Source organism: Stegostoma tigrinum, chromosome 11, assembly GCF_030684315.1.
Source record: "Stegostoma tigrinum isolate sSteTig4 chromosome 11, sSteTig4.hap1, whole genome shotgun sequence".
NCBI lineage: Eukaryota > Metazoa > Chordata > Chondrichthyes > Orectolobiformes > Stegostomatidae > Stegostoma > Stegostoma tigrinum.
In genome coordinates, this window is record NC_081364.1 from 16311881 (window position 1) to 16332278 (window position 20398).

At 40.4% G+C, this 20398-nt stretch overlaps 1 protein-coding gene across 3 annotated transcripts in view; it reads right to left on the reverse strand.

Moving 5' to 3' along the window:
- Positions 1-20398, reverse strand: part of LOC125460227 (uncharacterized) — a 120659-nt gene that overhangs the window by 11771 nt on the left and 88490 nt on the right. The window contains exons 2-4 of one of the 3 annotated variants that reach the window (XM_048547415.2): positions 19607-19747; positions 19242-19320; positions 13527-13688 (exon numbers count right to left, since the gene is read on the reverse strand). In XM_048547415.2, coding sequence (XP_048403372.1) covers positions 13527-13601 — 75 coding nt within the window. In that variant the 5' untranslated portion in view covers positions 13602-13688; positions 19242-19320; positions 19607-19747. Of the gene's footprint in view, positions 1-13526; positions 13689-19241; positions 20023-20398 lie in introns of those variants that run through there. The other 2 variants (XM_059649783.1, XM_059649784.1) reach the window with 2 other exon arrangements.

Sequence of the window (20398 nt, forward strand, 5' to 3'; positions counted from 1 at the left end):
CTGGGGCTTCAATTACAAGGAGAGAGTGCCTCAATGACTGAGTGCCCTCAAAGATAGGTAAGATAGGTTGATGAATGCCAGGGCCAACCAGGCAAGACATGACAGTTGCTGGGAATGCTGGGTCACTGAATAATAATGGTGTTGCCATAACAGCAGCTTATATCAACAGGGAGCCACCACCACCCCACCCCCCCCCTCCACCGCCGCCTTGGACAATGAAGTGTTTTTAAAGATGGCCCCCATCCACCACCTTCAAAACCCACTGGTATGTCATCAGATCTAAGTTAGTCACCTTACCACATTGTAGCAGACTCCTTAGCCATGAACACAATTTCCCTGGAGGTGGGAAGTAGCTCTTAATTGGCCAATTGGCAATTAAGCTGCCAATCTGCCCATCACTGGTAAAATGGCATGCATTTGGGAAGCCATTGGGCACCATTATCAATGTCATCCAACATAGCCACCAGCCCGAAAATCCCAACCATTAGATCAGACAATCTAAAGCTGGGGTAAATCATAGATTTTATAGAACGCATTCAATGAGTAAAGGGTTGTGGAAAGGCAGTGAGGTATTGGGAGGGAGCTCCAGACCTTAGGGCCTGAACAACAGAAGGCATGCCCAACAATACTATGGGTGCATGGAAATGCTCCAGAGATGAGATTTAGAGAAGCACAGATGCTTGGGCTGTTATGAGACTGGAGGGGATTACAGAGAGGGCGGGATGAGGAAATGAAGGAACTTGAGAACAAGGGTGAGATTTTTAAAATTGATAAACTGTTTAACCAGGAGCTAAAGCAGGTCAGTGGGCACAGGGATGAAAGCTGAACGGGACTTTTTTTGCAGGTGGGAACACAGTCGGTAGAATTCTAGGTAACCACTAGCTTACGGTAGGTAGAGCAAGGGAAGGCAGGCAGGAGCAGAAATTGTTAAGCCTAGAGGTAACACAGCCCTGAATAAGATTTCAACAGCAGGCGAGCTGAGATAAGAGCAGTGCTACAGAGCTGGAAAATAGGCAGCCTTAGTGGTACATATCATGCAGATATGTGACAATTTTAGTCATTTTATGGTTCCGGAAATACAAACTGTTTTAATTCGGTTATAGATAATGGGAACTGCAGATGCTGGAGATTTCAAGATAATAAAATGTGAGGCTGGATGAACACAGCAGGCCAAGCAGCATCTCAGGAGCACAAAAGCTGACGTTTCGGGCCTAGACCCTTCATCAGAGATGATGAAGGGTCTAGGCCCGAAACGTCAGCTTTTGTGCTCCTGAGATGCTGCTTGGCCTGCTGTGTTCATCCAGCCTCACATTTTATTATCTTAATTCGGTTATACCTTCTTTCTCTTTCCTCTGACACATTTTGAGAATATTTGTTTCAACATGAGGGATTATAACGCATTCGTGGAAGAAATGGTTGAGATGACTTACTGAGTTTGACAGTGTGAAAGACCCCTGTTGTGTTCCACTACACAGATGCACAGAAATGCAGTGAGATGTAAGGAATATTTTCTTGTGATCAGAGAAGTTGGTCAGACAAGCAGGGAGTAAATGTACAATGACTTAGGACAAATTTCTTCTGTGCATTGTTATTGGCAGCATCTATATGCAGCATTGTTTAAGTGTTGCAATGCCTATCCAATTCCAACAATTCAAATCAAATTGATCAACACATCATCAGTCATGCCTCAAAATGACCAATTATATTTATGTTGCAATGAAACTGTGAGATTTATATCAATGCATTTTAATATAGTTTGTGGCAAGTTTGGGGTCTTGAAATTCTACCTCCAATTTACTGGTTTTGTCTGTGTACTTGAAGTTAACAATTGGCTTTTTAAACTACAATACCCATAATTCTAACGATGGTTTCTAGGGAACTATCCAAAGGAATGAATGGGAGAATTTTCCCTTTCAGTCTGTGCTGGGAAGGTGTTTGAGAGGGAAGCATGGATCAAGCTACAAAGTGCTGAGAAGTTTTTTGGTGGGGTAACATGTGCTAAGCAGTGTTTTTATGAAAAGGATTTTATAGGAATGGAATTATTTTTGAATAAGAAGTTATTATTAATCCCTGGCCAGTGTGTTGGGTTACAGTAGGAGATAAAGAAATGAAGTTAAGTTTTTAAAGTATTTTAAACAAAAAAAAAGTTGTGTTAAAGACAATATAGCACTGGGAGGAAACTGAGTAAAGAGCATAACAATGATAAAAACCAAAAGAACTGTGGATTCTGTAAATCAGGAACAAAAACAAAGTTGTTGCAAAAGTGGGAGGTGGACAAGGGAGGAGAGTGGAATATGTGCCTGGTGGTGGCATCTTGCTGGAGGTAGTGGAAATGGTGTCTGATTATCAAAATAATAATAATTTTGAAAAGTGATATCTACTATTCCAGAGGAGGGGCTGAAATTTTAATTACTTGCAGCCAATCAAAATTTTGATTTGATTTGATTATTGTCACATGTACTAAGATCCAATGAAAAGAATTGTTTTGCATGATATCCAGACAAATCAAACTTTAAATAAATAAGTATATCAGGCTAATAGAATAGAACGCAGAATAAGGTTTTACAGCTACAGAGAAGGTGCAGAGACAGATTGATACTATTATATGAAAAGTCCATTAACCTCTCTCTCTCGGACATAAGCTGGACTGGGTCTCATTAGATATACTAGATGTTCTTAGAATCACAACAGTGTTTGTAAACTGTACCAGCGTGGACTGATTCTGATCCAAAGCTGTTCTTGTTTAATCTATAGAGTGTGCTTGGTTTATTTCTACTGGGTCTTCAAAAATCTTTGAATCTTTGTTCAAAGGGAACAGTGTGATTTTTTTCTGGTTATTAATTAATATTTGTTCTATTTTATTGTTAAAATGAGGACTACAACATTGCTTGCTTATGTTTCAGTAAAAGATCATTTTGGTAACAAAATGTCTTAACAATTAAGATTGATCCAGAAAGGTTCCTGATTTGTTTGGTACTAACGTGAAATAATCATTAGCCCTCGACAACTGGGGCCACTAGATTATCATAATGTATCATCTTTAGTGGAAAACAATCCCAAAATGCTTCATAGAGGGTGAATGAAAAACAACAGTAGGCCTCGTGAAATGCCACGTCAAAGAAGTGGATTTTAAGGAGGATCTTAGAGGGAGAGAGCTTAGGGAAGGAATTTGAAAGCATGGACCCTGGGCAGCTGAAAGGATAGTTGCAAATCTTGGGTCAAAGTATGGGGAAATACAAAAAGACTAAATTTGCTCAGATTCCAAAGCTATGGATGAACTATTCATTTGAGTGGCTTATTCTGATTTACTGTGACAGGAAGAACCAACATTAAATGATCAAATACAGTTAATTTTTGACTTTTTAAATTAGGCAACACAAAAACAAAACAATGGTTATCTTATGATATGAAAGAGCACAAAAATCTTAATATATCACTTTGTCTTTACAATGTGATCACTTGTTATTCTATATGCTGTATGCTGTACTACCTAATAATTGCAGATGCCTGTAGCACAGCTGTAATAAGGACACTACTTGTGCAATTAGGGCTGAGCCTTGGGACAAAGCTGCTGAGCCAAGTGATGTTTTGCACGTTTTATGGATAGTCCTTATAGATTAGATCAGAAAGAAATAACAGTCTGTAGAAGCAGGGAGCCAAAGAAAGGAAGTGATTGTGGGTGGATACCTTCAACTAGAGTATATAATTGAAAGATATCTAGAGGTCTTATTGGTGTGTGCACTTTATAGACTATGAGAGGGCATTTTATAAAGTGTTCCATCAAAAAATAAATGCTTGCTTAAACAAAATAGAAATTGACAAAAATGATAAAAGAAAACTAATTTGGAATCTATATTGTAATCAATATGCAGTAATGAAACTTGATAGCAGCTTGCCAGACAACTCCTCAATCAAAAAAGCTATTCGATACGGATGTGTTATGTCCCAAAAAACTATTTGACCTGCACCCTGAAGCTACCTGCAGGGACACAGAAGATCTACAAGGTCACAACATCAGTGAGTTAAAGCAACATGTGAGATATAGATTGCACTCCAACTCAGAAGAGGAACTTCAGGAAATTACATAAAACTAAACACAAGTCAATGGTGACAAGCAGAGAGCTAATGAAAAGTGAAGTAAATGGAAAAGTTCTGGAACATGTGAAAAATTTTTCTATCTTGGGCACATTGATACGGATGATGGGAGATATCATTGTAAGATCTGAAGGAGAATTTAGATAGCTAAGAGTAATTTTGAAGGAATTAAAGACAAGTTAACGTCAAAATATTGAACTTGAATCTTAGAAAAGGAATACTAAGATGCTGTGTCTTGACATTTGTGTTATATACAAACATGGGAAAACAAAGAGACTAGTGATATGTTGATTGCGTTCACAAGAACGCAATATTTAGGAGCAGGAGTAGACCACGAAGATCATAGCTGATTGCAGTTCTAACTCTTCTTTTCTGTTATTACCCCATAACTGTTTAGATGTGGACACATAGAAGGTTCTGCACATTCTAGGCAGACAGAAAAACTCATGAGGAACTGCTATAAATGACTGGATAAAAAAAGAAAATGCATGCATAACATCAATGAGGGAAAGATACAATATTTTGTTCATATCATGGGAGCAAACGGTAGAAAGGCAATTATTGGAAGGAAAGATGATGGAAAATCTAGTAGAGGGAAGCACTGAAGAAATGGATAGCAGATAAAGTGACTGCACACAGTTGATTTACATGGAATATGTAAGGGTGGTATGGGAAAGACAAGGTGGCAATTCAGAAAAACCAGTGTTCTAGGAGGAAGATGACATCAACAAATGAGTTAGGTCAGAATACTTACCCCAGATATAGAGTGACATTATTGGTAGAAACAGATGGAGGCAGAATCATTTTTTAGATGAGCTGAAAGCCTTAATGAAACGTATGCTTGTGAGTTTGCAGCAGATCAGCACCCTTTGTTGTGGAACATGAGTATCTTTCAGTGCACAACAGGTGTGCAACCTGAACTTACTTTGAAATAATGATCCTGTCTTAAAATAATTTTATATGCATCAGGGATAATGAGAAAAGAAAGAAATTTCCACAGCTCACAGTAAGTTACTCTACAAGATTAATGGAAAGCTTCTGCAGTGGATTAAAAACTGGCTGCATGCCCTTAAAAAGGATGTTATGTTAGTGTTATGGATGTATTTAGAGATCAATTCTCTGCTGTGTCCTGTTTAGGCTAATGCTCTTAATGATCCAAATACACATGTTGGAAAACTGCTATGTCAGTTTGCAGATGATCAGAAGTTTTGTGCAAGTAGTAGAACTGTGGAAAACATAAACAATAATAAACAGATCTTGAAATGTACTGGGAAGTTGAATATCTCTTGAGCAAATTGTGTTTAGTTATAGCCATTCAGTATTACACATGTGGGCAGGACCAATGCTAAGCACACATCCACCTTTAGAAGGAGCAAACTGGAGCCTGTGTTGAAAGAAATAAATCTTGGTGTTGTAATTCACAATGCTCTAAGTATTCAGCATTGACACAGAGAAGCGATAACTAAAGCAAAAGCCAAAAAGCAGGCACAGAATATCCGTTACAAAATGCAACATGCCAACTTGTCCTTGTACAAGACCTTTGTTCAGCCCATTTCAAACAGTGGAACAGATGTTCACCATAGAGGTGGGAAACTCAAGTTGGGAAATCTCCTGACTTCATATGGAAGTCAATACTCCATGTACGACTTTTACACTCGGGTGGCAGGCACATGACTGAATCCTTCTATGCATTCATATTGGGCTCAGCTGTAATAATAACCCTTTGGAAGTGTTAACAATGAAGTCTATTAAAGCTACAGGAACAAAAAGTCATGTGTTTCCCAAGCTACACCCAATACCTGTCAATCAATGCACTCCACCAGTTCCTTTCCTTATTCCAACCAGCAGCCATAATTTGTTTCTTTTTAATGTTTAATGGGCAGTTGCAGCATTGTGGAATGATGAGCTACACAGGCACAAACAGTGCCCAGCTATGACAGAATAACCCTACAACTATAAAACTGTAGGTGACTCCCAGAATATGTGTAGAAGTAGGGTGCAGTTTCAGTGCATCAAAAAGCCAAATGCTTACTCATACAAAAATGTTAATGCGATGGAATCAAAACCAGTGGAAAAAGATACTCTCGGTATACTTAGGGAAAATTGATGATTCAAATGACTCGAGTTTGACAGATGTCATTTATGTCAATGAACATCTCATTGATTTTAAGCTTGATAAAGGGGTGGGTGTCACTGTCCTGTCAGATCAAGTACCTGGCTGTAGAATCAGAAGTTACAGCCTACAGTGATGAGGTGGCATGCTTCATCTGGAATAATTCTGAAGAGTAAAGATATGCTATAAGTAGCACTACAACATAAAGAGCACAACAGGATTGAAACTTTATACATAAAAAATAATCAGTACTTCTCACTTTTAAGCCTGTATGTATGTTTTGTCCTCAACATCCTGAATGTAGCAGAAGGAGTTCAACTAGGAGAATGAGTCCAAGAAAAAAATACTGTCATCCAACTAATAAAATGGTAACTGATAGAAGATTCCATTGGCTTCCTAGACTCATGGCAGAGTCCAAAGACAGAAAAGGATCTATTGAGATTACCTATGTTGGCAACAACAGAGTTGGTTCATACTGTCATGAGGGAGGACATCTGTGGCTTTAGAGGAGTGATGGAAATGTTTTCCGTTCCTAAATAACCTACAGTTGACAAAACTCAGCAAAGTTTGGCAAAAGAAGCTAATACTGAGAATAAGAATAAATGGTAGAAACCATTTGAGCTTGTTGAGGAATCACAAACAGAAATTGTTCAGACAGCAAAACAGTCTACTGAATAAATGAATGCAGGAGATTTGATGGATGTCAGCTGATGAGAAGACAGAAGTTCAAAAGCAACATTTCAATCTTTTATCTTCTGCTGAAGTATTATCAGTACCAGTGACAGATAACGTTAAATAAGCAGCAATCTTCTTCTACCTCAGCAGAGGCTGCAAAAAGTTAATTTATTAAGAAGCCACCACAGAGGGCAAAAGAAGATATCCAATCCATTTAACACATTGAAGTAAAGTAATTACATATTCAACACAGATCTATCAGCTAATTTAGTGTAAGAATTTTCTTGAACAAAATAGAGATAAGCTGCATGTATTTCTGTGGAGGCCTGATCAAAATCCACAGATTCCTTCAAAATGAAAAATTTGCCTGATTTGAAAATCAACGATACAATGGGGAAGGAAGTATTTATTTCAACAGAGCAGATGTCTTCCATGATAGACATTCGTGAAATTTAAGATCTTCCAGATGATGTTTTGGGGCAAATAGCTGAATTAGCACGGAAGGGTTCTTTGCACAGGGTAGTCAGAAGTTTGTAGTCTTCCATACAAGTTAATAAACCAGCCATTGGGTTTAACAGGAATAATATCCTTCATAAAGGTAATCCAAGAGATAAAAGTTCCTCTCATGGAGAAATTATTTACAGGGGATCAGAATCAAGGTCAATAGTCCTCAACCCAAAGATCCATCAATCTTCCAAATCAGAAGTGAATGCATTCAGGATGAACTGTGTAATCTCCAGACCACCTGAATATATGAAGTCAGAGCTGGGTTAGAAGGTAATAGAACATAAAACATAGAACAATACAGCGCAGAACAGGCCCTTTGGCCTTCGACGTTGTGCCGACCTGTGAACTAATCTAAGCCCCTCCCCCTACACTATCCCATCATCATCCATATGCTTATCCAAGGACTGTTTAATCTATCACCCCTCAATGTGTAGCTACGCCCCCTCGTACAAGCTGATGTCATCATCCTCGGAAGAAGACTCTCACTGTCCACCCTATTTAATCCTCTGATCATCTTGTATGTCTCTATTAAATCCCTTCTTAGCCTTCTTCTCTCCAATGAAAACAGACCCAAGTCCCTCAGCCTTTCTTCATAAGGCCTTTGCTCCAGACCAAGCAACATCCTGGTAAATCTCCTCTGCACCTTTTCCAATGTTTCCACATCCTTCCTGTAATGGGGCGACCAGAACTGCATGCAATATTCCAAGTGAGGCCGCACTAGTGTTTTGTACGGTTGCAGCATGACATCACGGCTCCAGATCTCAATCCCTCTACCAATAAAACCTAACACACCGTAAGCCTTCTTAACAGCACTATAAAGATACTATCAACCTGGGTGGCAACTTTCAGGGATCTATGTACATGGACACTAAGATCCCTCTGCACATCCACACTACCAAGAATCTTTCCATTGACCCAGTATTCTGCCTTCCTATTATTCCTCCCAAAGTGAATCACCTCATATTTATCTGCATTGAACTCCATTTGCCACCTTTCGGCCCAATTCTGCAGTTTATCCAAGTCTCCCTGCAACCTGCAACATTCTTCCACACTGTACACCACTCCACCAACCTTAGTGTCATCTGCAAATTTTCTAACCCATCCACTTACGCCTGTGTCCAAATCATTTATAAAAATGACAAATAGCAGTCGTCCCAAAACAGATCCTGGAGGCACACCACTAGTGACCTGACTCCAGGCTGAATATTTTCCATCAACCACTGCTCGTTGCCTTCTTACAGAAAGCCAGTTTCTAATCCAAACAGCTAAATCTCCCTCAATCCCATGCCTCCGCATTTTCTCCAATAGCCTACCATGTGGAACCTTATCAAATGGCTTCTTCCCAGCCATTATTAGACTGATGAGTGGACTCTCTCGCCTCAAATAACTCTGATCTTGCTAATGTTGATCTCGCCTAGTGTACACCCTGTGCAATGTAACCTGTATGCCTCTGTCTAAGTCTTTTTGTTTTGTACATCCTTGCTTACTATGATTTGCCTGCACTGCTCATAAACAAAGTTTATCACTGTACTTCTGTACACATGACAATAAATCTATCAATCAATATCTTGATTGGGTCAGATGCATCCTTCAGTCTTGCTCTTGATAGTCTGAGTAATTCTGTCTATTTAAGCAATGTAGCTTGTACCTATTGCTACCATGGAATCAACTACATCTTACTGTTCAGGCATGTATTTCTTTTTGGTATGACTCATCAACAAATAGTTCATTCTCTACTACTGTTCATCAAGCAGGGTCTTCAACCTAGTATAGAAAGGAGGATTGAGTGGGATTTGTCTACCCCAACCATTAGATGTTTGTGGTTGCTTATTCACCACATACCTTAAGAATGGCATGTGTAGTGAGTACTGGATCACTGTGTCTTCCGAAGTTAGTTGATTCAGTCCTTGGCTGAGGCAGAGATTGAACCATACTAAAGATACTAAAAAGTGCCAATTAATCAGACTCAGGAGTGACTGTGGTCTCTTGGATTAGTTTTGATTACTTAGTGTGATCAAAGAAAAGTGTTCCATAATTGTCCTCCAAACTTGGCTTTTCTCTTCTAGAAGACTACATGATGGGCCTCTTGAAACTGTACTCAGAACAAAGAACTGTCCAGGATATGCTAAGTGATCTGCTGGTCTTTCCTTATTTGGTAAATTTTATTTTACGTGTTCACACTATTATTGTTTTAAATGACACCATCTGGTTAATTCTGTACAACAGGGTTATTAATTGCAGTTCTATTTTTATTTTGTCCCTTGATTTTTACTCCTTTACTTGTTGGCATTTTTTTAGTTTTACCTCCCCCACAATCCATTCCCAAACCAAACCTGTGGGGAGGTAATCTATTTACAAAGAACACATGTGCCTTTATTAGAAGTGCCTATCAACCACATGTTAACTCTATGGTTTCTGCAGAGTTATCATGAATGTTTTTCATTTAAATACATCATTACAGAAGTGGAACATGTATATTTTCAATATTTGATCAAGGGCCAATATGAGAAAAGCATACAATTGGCATGCTCACGCTGTACCCTGATCACCCGAAGGTTATATATATGGTGTTGTGATGCAGTTTCTTTGATCTGTGTTGCATCATCTAACCTTGGCCACAGCAACAGTTTGGGCATCAAGTTCCTTGGTTTCTTATCTTTGGAATGTTTGTGGGTGGGGTTGATGGATAAAAATCAGCCAGTTAATTCAACAACTCTTGTTGGAAAATGTACTCATATTTCTCCAAAAATACATATATATATAAATATGTATCTCAAGGAAAATGTGCCAAAATAACCCAAAAATAAGTAGAACAAAAAAAAATTACAAAGCTAAGTTACTAAGGAATATAAAAATAGTCAAGCTGCATACAGAGTCTTTAGTAACAAAAAGTAGGGAATCGATATGGCTGCTAAGGGATACCTATGATAAATTAACAAGTAATGACCGCAAATGGCAGGCTTAGTAAGTAATTACCTTTCCTCAATACCAACAGGATGGACACAAATTAAGAAGGGATCAAAAATGCTGTTTGGTACTGGTCATGTTTCCAGTTGATCCCAGAAGGAAATATGGCCTGAAAGATTGGATGTTGTATTTTCTTAAATTTAATGTGGTGGTCTTTCACTGAAACATGAGCATAAAGGTCTAGTGATTTGGTTTCAACAATAAAAACAAAAATAATATTTTAAAAATTAAATAAAATGAACCAAGCTACCTACAAATCATATTGTCTGAAATATTTTAAAAAAACACACCAATACAAAATGCAATCTATTCTCCAACACAAAGTGTAGAGGGGGATGAACACAGCAGGCCAAGCAGCATCATAGGAGCAGAAAAGCTGACGTTGCGGGCCTAGACCCTTCAAATGTCAGCTCTTCTGCTCCTAAAATGCTGCTTGGCCTGCTGTGTTCAGCCAGCTCCACACTTTGTTCTCTCAGATTCTCCAGAATCTGCAGTTCCTATTGTTTCTATTCTCCGACACCTTCACTTTACTGTTCATCAAAAACCAGAGACATTCTCCTTCCCTGTCCAAAATGTAGGTTTCTCTTAGCTGCTCCTCAGTTGAGCTAGAACGCCTACACATCTGAGAGTTTGGGCTTTCTCAGTCCTTGAATAACTTGCAGAGTACTAACTAAGCAACCCTGGTTTGAAATTTTCACAAACCACATGCTCACTCTCACTGTTACTGAGGTAACTCAGTCCCTTAACCAGTGTGAACAATCACCTTTTCTATGTAAGGTCATATTTTTTCTGACCTGATTTAAGCTCGCTTTCTTCATGTCAAAAATTTAATAGAGAAAGGAATTCTGCCACAGGAATGGGGCACAGCTAAATTGATTCCTATAAATGAAAAGATCAAACAAGTCCAGGAAACAAAAGACTTAACAAGAGACTTTATATTGGCTGAAGAAAAAAATAATGGAATCCTTACTCAAGGATGTAACAGAACAACATCTAAGGACCAAATTTCTAATAAGGGCATATCAGCACAGATTCTAAAAGGAAAGGCCATGCTTGACTAACAAAGAACATAGAACAGTATAGCACAGGAACAGGCCCTTCAACACACCATGTCTGTGCTGTAGCTTATTGAATTGTTTTAAAAATGCCTGTAGGGTAGGTAAAGAAAATGCAGGAAACATAATATATTTGGACTTATAAAAAACCTTTGATAAGGTATCATAAAGTAGGCTCATAAGGTCAGACCACAAGGAATCAGAATACCAGTAGCAGAATGGATAGAATATTGCCTGTAAAAAGAGTACAGAAATTAGGGATGAAATGCAGTTACAATTATTTTGCAGATGGTGGCAAATAGGATCGCAAGACGAATAATGTCTGAACTACTATTGCTCACAGCTTACATAAATTGTTGGACTCTGGAATCAGCATTACAGTTGCAAATCTTGCAACTTACACAAAATTTGAAGGTTGGGGGTTCAGTTAATACAAAGTAAAACTAAAATAAAATGCAAGAAAACACCAATAAACTTGTAATATGGGTGTATGATTAGTAAATGAACTTTATGTAGCTAGGTATGAGGGTATATAATTTAGTAGGAAGAATAAGCAACAAACGTGCTTCTTGGAAAATAAGCCCTGAAATGAGGTCGAACAACTGCAGGATCTGGAATCAACTTACAGGTCATTCAAAATAGAACCATATTTAATGAGATCAGAACAAAAAAAAGCTCTGGATGCATTGACATAACAACGTGTAGATCTGGATGAAAACAGCAGGCCAAGCAGCATCAGGGGAACAGGAAAGCTGATGTTTTGGGTCTAGACCCTTCTTCAAAAAATCTGGCTTTTTGAAACATCAGTTTTCCTGCTCCTCTGATGCTGCTTGGCCTGCTGTGTTCATCCAGCTCCACACCTTGTTATCTCAGATTCTCCAGCATCCGCAGTTCCTCCAATCTCTGGATGCATTTCTGTGTTGATACATTTAAAATGTTGAGAAATTCTATTAGTTTTGTACAAAACAATACACAGACTACACTTGGCATAATGGGGCAGTTCTGTCCTTGATACTGGGCTAGTTTTTTAAAAAATGGATTCAAATTTCATCACCTGCCATGATGGACTTAAATCCATGTCCCCAGAACATTTGGTATTACATGTCCAGTGACATTACTACTAAGCCACCGATTCCCTTTGAAAACAGAGTTAGATAAAAAGGGGCAGGACGAGGTTCACATAGACCGTAAGTGTGGGCAAATGTTCAGTTCTTATGCTGTATTTTCTAAGCTGGGATTTGCTGCCTGCCAATGTAGTTAACTCAGCCACTTTAGGGCATTTAAACAGTCCTTGGATAAGCATATGGATAATGATGGGGATTAGTTCACAGCTCGGCGCAACATCGAGGGCCGAAGGGCCTGCTCTGCGCTGTATTGTTCTATGTTCTATGTTACAGGAGCCACCTATGTGGTAGAAAAGGCTTCCAAAATCATTTATGCCCTGCCCCATCTGACCAGATGTAATTTAGCAATTATGCCCATTATAGCTGGGACCATAGGCTTGAAATAAAAACTGTTTGAAATGTTACAGTGTAATTTTGGTCAACCACAAAACACTAGCTCATATATATAGAGATTAATTAAAAACTAGTCAAATCTAAAACTTACCCAACTCATTCGACAAAGTAAGATATAAGTTGAATTTCTTTGAAGGTTTATGTGTCCTGAGATACAAGCAACAAAAGTACCTTTTGGTATTTTAAGATATTGGACTTTTCTTAAAGAAAACTCTCACTATAATTTCATTTTGCGTTTAATTGTGCAGAGTTTGTTTAAATGAAACCAATCAAAGGCTTTCTTAGTCTTCCTAAACAAAACACAAACAAAGACAGAACTTGCCGGAAAAGCTCAGCAGGTCTGGCAGCAACTGTGGAGAGAAATCAGAGTTAATGTCTCAGATTCAGTGACCATTTCTCAGAATTGCAAGCTCATTTAGCCTCCGATTCTTACAAAGGGTCACTGGACCCAAATCACCAACTCGGATTTCTCTCCACAGATGCTGCCAGACCTGCTGAGCTTTTCCAGCAATTTCTGCTTTAGTTTCTGATTTCCAGCAATTTGCACTCCTTTCGGGTTTTATTTAGTCTTCCCAAAGAATAGCTGATTTGATTTACCTTGCTCAATGTAGTTGCCTCTTCTTCAGCGTTAGTTCTTCCACTTGCTTGAACAAGACTAACTTTTGGATCCATAGGTGTATCCTTACTCGATAAGATAATGGTTTAAACTGTAAAAGCCAATTCTATCAAACACTTTTCAGAAGACTTTTTCTTCCAAACCTTAGAGGAGGAAACAAACAAGATCACAAATGAAATATATTTCACTGAAATATATTCCCAGCTTTAGGATCCAGAATCATCATCAAACAATTAAATTCAGAAAAAAGTGGAAACAGATCCAAGGTAAGGCTCCCTACATTTGGTCTTTCTCAACTTTATCTCAACTTTAATGCATAGAACCAGAGGTCTGCAGCAACAGCAAGGATGTTCAGAACATTATATGAGCCCCAGCTTTATGCTGGAGCAATCAAAGACAAAAATACACTGCTTTGCATTGTCCATAGATCTGTACATTTTTAAACTTCAAACATTTAGCCGTTTTTCCCTCAACAGGTAATTAAAAAGGCAAATGGGATTTTGTCTAGAGGGTTGGAGTTTAAAACAGGGAGGCTATGCTGCAGCTGTATAGGGTCCTGGTGAGGCCACACCTGGAATACTGTGTGCAGTTTTGGTCTCCTTACTTGAGGAGAGATATACAAGCACTGGAGCGGACGCAGAGGAGATTCAATTGGTTGATTCCAGAGTTGAGAGGGTTGGATTATGAGGAGAGGCTAAGTAGGCTGGGATTATACTCATTGGAATTCAGAAGAATGAGAGGAGATCTTATAGAAGCATATAAGATTATGAAGAGAATAGATAAGGTGGAGGGTGGGAGGTTGTTTCCACTAGCAGGTGAAACTAGGACTAGGTGGCATAGCCTCAAAATAAAGGGAAGCAGATGTAGGACTGAGGTCAGGAGGAACTTCTTCACCCAAAGGGTTGTGAATCTATGGAATTTCCTGCCCAGTGAAGCAGTTGAAGCTACTTCGCTTAATGTTTTTAAGGCAAGGCAAGATAAATTTTTGAATAGTAAAGGAATTAAGAGTTACGGTGAGTGGGTGGGTAAGTGGAGCTGAGTCTCAAAAAGATCAGCCATGATCTTATTACATGGCAGGGCAGGCTTGAGGCAGATGACCTACTCCTGCTCCCAGATCTTATGTTCTTATGTTCTTATTAACTACAATAACCACTTGTATTTATAGAGTATCTTTAATGTAATAAACCATCCCAAGGCATTTCACAGTATTGATATTGTTTCCATTGAGTAAAACAAAGATACGACAGAACAGCTCGGTCAAAGTGGCCAATTTTAAGACTTGTCGTAAAGGAATAGTCTGAGATGGAAAGTTGCAGGGCTTTAGGGAGATAGCAAGAACTGCAGATGCTGGAGTTAGAGATAACACAGTGTGGAGTTGGAAGAACCCAGTAGGCCAGCCAGCATCAGAGGAGTGGAAAGGTGACGTTTCAGGTCAGGACCCTTCTTTAGCATTTAGGCTTTAGGGAGTATGTTTCAAGTTTAGTGCTAAGGCTGCTGGAGACATGGCTGCCATTGGTGGGGCAATGAAAACTGGAGGTGCACCAGAGACCAGAATTAGAGGATGCAGAGATCTCGGAGGCTTGTTTGTAAGGCTGGAGGACATCAGACGTATTTTCTGTGGCAATGTTTCAACTAATCTCTCCAGAAAAGAATTTCTCCAGACCACTCTCCTCACCCCGTATCCACACAGTCATTATATGAGACAGCTATTACTTTCCAGAATGGAGTTTTACTCAGGCCTGTGAATTTTATGCAGCTGGCATACTTTACAATGGAAATCACAGATTCATCAAGCAGCAAGGAATGAAGTGGTACAAGGATCAGGACAGAAAAGAACTGGGATAGTTCAGTGGGAACCCAATCTACAGACCAAAGTTACAATTCAAGCTGGAAGGATTAAACATATTAATTGCACCCTACCTCTTGTTGGATAAGGGAGGTTTGACAGTGTGGAGTTCATTCTACTTCCCAATATCTTTGCCAGACACCTACACAAGCCACATGCTGCCAAGCTGCCTTCAGTGGCTGTGAATAAGCTCTCCAACTGCTATCGGGATGTACCATGTAAATATACATAATTTACTTGTGTTGGGGTGGCTTGTAAACCGTGAGTTTGATGGTGGAGTTGGGGTACTTTTTTTTGCTGGAAAGATTGTAATGTTTCTGCCAAATTGTTTTAAGGGACTCTACAAATTAAGGAGTAAGTTAATTAGGAATTGCCCTGATCACCTCTTCAAGCTTCGAGTTATAAAATATCTTGGCTAGTTTAGTTATTCAGCAGAAAATGTGACAGATTCTGTCTATAATTGGGAATAGAGGGATGAACGTTTTAAGGAGAGAGATAAAATGTTAGAACCCAGTGGCTCTCCGGAAAGGAACTGGAATATCTACCTGCAAGGGACCAAAGAAGCTTCAAAGAGTGAACATGTGCTATTAACAGAACTTTAATCTTGTGGGAGTTGTCTCAGGCTGTGAACATGATGGCAAAAGAGACAGCAGTCTGGACAAAAAAAAATCTCATTTTGTACTTGCAAGTTTTTAAAAATTTCCATTTTTCACACAGAATAAGGGGTGAAAAGTGAGCTTCAACACTTCTGTGTGTGTGTGTGTGTGTGTGTGTGTGTGCGCATGTGCGTGATTGGCCCAATAAATTTGGGTTAGGAACAAAATCAGAAGTTGCTGGAAAAGCTCAGCAAGTCTGGCAGCATCTGTGAAGAAAAAGGTCAGAGTTTACGCTTCGGGTCCGATGACCCTTCCTCAGAACTGATGGTACCCCAGCATGCTAGAAGGGAGCAGGCCAGTCAAAATAAATTAGGACAAAGGAATTTTAGTCAACCTGCAAAGCCATGAATCTTGATATCAACTTCCAACACGGCCTAATGAAGCCCATCATTAACAATAAGATGGGAATTTGATTCTACAATGAACCTGCAGTGATCACTCTTACTGATACTGTCATGGACAGCTGCATCTGTGACAAGTAAGTAGTTGAAGACAGGTCAAATACATTTTCCCCCTCTTATTAGTTCCTACAGCACTGACCACAGACACAGTCTAGCAGATTTGCCCTTTGGACTTGGGCAGAATCTCAGAATCGTTACAGTGCATAAAGAGGCTGTAAAACCCATTGTTCCCTCACTGTTTCTCCACATGAGCATCACGGTTTAAATTAGTCAGTTGTAACGCTCCTGAACCATGCTAGGCAATGAACATTTAAGCCTTCCATCCATAGTGCACTCTGAGCTTTTTCCACCCTGAGGACTTTTTCCAACACGTGTTCAGGATGGAAGAGTACTGATTCATCAGCCAATTGAAGCGATGGTTGGTAGGTGGTAATCAGCAGGCTGGTTCCTTCTCCATGAGATTTCATCGCGTTCAATGTCAACGCTGAGGACTCCCAACGCAACTCCCTCCCTCCCATGTATCACTGAGTCACCACCTCTGGTGTGTCTATCCTGGCAGAGGGATAAAACATATCCAATAGTGGTGATGGCAGTGACTGTCAATCAATAAAAGCTGAGGGTGGCTAATAACCTCACAAGGTCAGTATTACGACAACAGATCCCAGAGCCAATACTGCTCAGTGAAGGTTACACTTTGTGACTTAATTGGAACTTCCTCTGATTTCATCACAATGTTTTTTAAACTGAACATAATTGAAATGTATCAGAGATAATGGGAACTGCAGATGCTGGAGATTCCAAGATAATAAAATGTGAGGCTGGATGAACACAGCAGGCCAAGCAGCATCTCAGGAGCACAAAAGCTGACGTTTCGGGCCTAGACCCTTCATCAGAGAGGGGGATGGGGGGAGGGAACTGGAATAAATAGGGAGAGAGGGGGAGGCGGACCGAAGATGGAGAGTAAAGAAGATAGGTGGAGAGGGTGTAGGTGGGGAGGTAGGGAGGGGATAGGTCAGTCCAGGGAAGACGGACAGGTCAAGGAGGTGGGATGAGGTTAGTAGGTAGCTGGGGGTGCGGCTTGGGGTGGGAGGAAGGGATGGGTGAGAGGAAGAACCGGTTAGGGAGGCAGAGACAGGTTGGACTGGTTTTGGGATGCAGTGGGTGGGGGGGAAGAGCTGGGCTGGTTGTGTGGTGCAGTGGGGGGAGGGGATGAACTGGGCTGGTTTAGGGGTGCAGTAGGGGAAGGGGAGATTTTGAAGCTGGTGAAGTCCACATTGATACCATATGGCTGCAGGGTTCCCAGGCGGAATATGAGTTGCTGTTCCTGCAACCTTCGGGTGGCATCATTGTGGCAGTGCAGGAGGCCCATGATGGACATGTCATCAAGAGAATGGGAGGGGGAGTGGAAATGGTTTGCGACTGGGAGGTGCAGTTGTTTGTTGCGAACTGAGCGGAGGTGTTCTGCAAAGCGGTCCCCAAGCCTCCGCTTGGTTTCCCCAATGTAGAGGAAGCCGCACCGGGTACAGTGGATGCAGTATACCACATTGGCAGATGTGCAGGTGAACCTCTGCTTAATGTGGAATGTCATCTTGGGGCCTGGGATGGGGGTGAGGGAGGAGGTGTGGGGACAAGTGTAGCATTTCCTGCGGTTGCAGGGGAAGGTGCCGGGTGTGGTGGGGTTGGAGGGCAGTGTGGAGCGAAAAAGGGAGTCACGGAGAGAGTGGTCTCTCCGGAAAGCAGACAGGGGAGGGGATGGTGGGGTCGGATTGTAAATGGCGGAAGTGTCGGAGGATAATGCGTTGTATCCGGAGGTTGTTCTGCTTTAGAAGTGGGTGTCTGAAGATTTGAACACTATGAGTAGTGAGATATGCAGCTGGGAATCCGCCTTTATCTGCATTATGAAAAGGAGGATGACAAGGACACATTGCAGTGTTGGACTGGTAAACGAGTGTGAGACAATGTCAAAGATTGTTGCAGACAACTGCAATGATGCATTTGTATCTATTCTACAGAAATTATTTGACCTTGCAACTACACTTAAATTTCATGATATTTCAAAGATTCACTTTCTTGACGAATCTCTCTTTCCTTAATATTTCTATTGTCGTCCTCACTTTAATTATCCTCTCAAATGTAGGTTCCATCTCTTTAACATTAAACATCTATCACCAAGAAACTGGGATTTCTATTCTCTGAGGCTTCTCATTCTATTACACGCAAGTTCTAAAAAGGTATTACTTCTGCTCCCTAAACTCTCATGATTGAAATCTGAATTCATCACACCTGGTACTCATCCTTTCTCAAATCTCAAAACTATGCAATGTATCTATTTTTGCTTTCAGTACAGATTCTAGCATCTGCAGCAATTTGCTCCGGCAATATATCACCTTCTGTCAACTCTTTCTCCAGTGATCGAGGTAATTTTTAAACTCCAGCCTTGCCATCAGTTTTCTATAGTTGTATTACCCTCGCCTCCTTATGTTTTTGAAGTTTGGTAGTTTTCCTTCACTGTGGCTTTATCTTTTTGAGAACTGATCTCCGAACAAAGCTAGATAGTATTTACTGAATACAAGACTAACAAAAGCAAACTAATAAATGGTGAAGAGAGAGAGAACTTACTGTATCATCCACTGATGAGATTGTGAATCCTCCCTGCTTTTGGAGTAACATGATGTGTAACAACATGCTAGTGTATCCAGAGATGGCCTGAATTCCCCGTTTTTGTTTGAAAACCCGTTCTTTACAAAAGCAAGTGGAATGTACTGTTTAACAAGCTCCTGAAAGACTTCTTACCTGTCTGCTTACTGCCGTATGTCGGTCGTACTGCAATCCAATCCTCAAGAAACACTGTTTTGTCCTTGTTGTGCGATCCCTGGACTTGAAGCCAGACGTTCAAACATCAGTAAACAAAGGAGACAGAGAAAGAGAGAGATAGAGGGACTTTTGCAAAGCTCGCACTTCCCACACACAACCCAAATTCAAGTCCTCTTCTTGTGTTGTTGCGCAGCGTTGTCAGTCGCTTGGGATATTGGCAACAACAGGTTGCCTCACGCAAATTTAACTTTTGAACTCCGCTCCCGTGATAGGTCACATTATAATTTGAAAACCACGACTCCACTTCCAAAGCAAAAATATTCCAAGTGCATAGTCAGACGCACCTGATCAACAAGCAGGCTCTCGAATGGCAAAGTTTTGTTGGAATCGATCCGTCGATGCGTTTGGCTTGGTGCCAAGTCCCACAATGTTTCAGTCACGGCGCTTCAGTAGGTAAATGCTCGCTGATTGCTGCGTAATCTGGACTAAAGGAAAATTAGATTATATAAAAGTAGTAATCGATTTAGGTTCATTCGCAATTCGCAACTGGGCCAAACGCTTTCCGGTCTGTGCCTGGCTGATTGATTTTTTAACCAGGATTTTGTTGCGCCTATTGGATCTGAGGAATGGAAGATTTATCACGATTCCGGCTTGTGTTTACAGTACAGCTGCTGACTGGATGTTGTGTGGGTGTGTATGTGTGGGGACGGGGGGAACCGGGAGAGGAAGAGAGGAAAGAGATAATGAAAGGGTATTCCTCGTGAAAACAGAACCGTGATTGAGCTGCGATGACTTTCGCAGTCAATGGCAGGGAATCCTGCAGCGAATAATTCACCTTCTCACTCCCCAAAGCCTGTCCACCAACTTTAAGTCAGGAATGTGATGGAATGCGGCCCACATGCAGCTCCAATTACACTCGGGAAACTGGACACCACCCAAAATAAAGCAGCTCAGTACCTCACCGCCAATCCACCACCTTTAAAATTCAGCCCCTTCGCCACGGACGTGCAGTGCCCTCAGAGACGTTAGTGAACCAGATGGGGTTTTCTTTTACAATTGTCAATGGTTTAATGATCATCATTAGGCTTTTCATTCCAGATTTTTATTGAATTCAAATTCTATCATCTGTCATGATG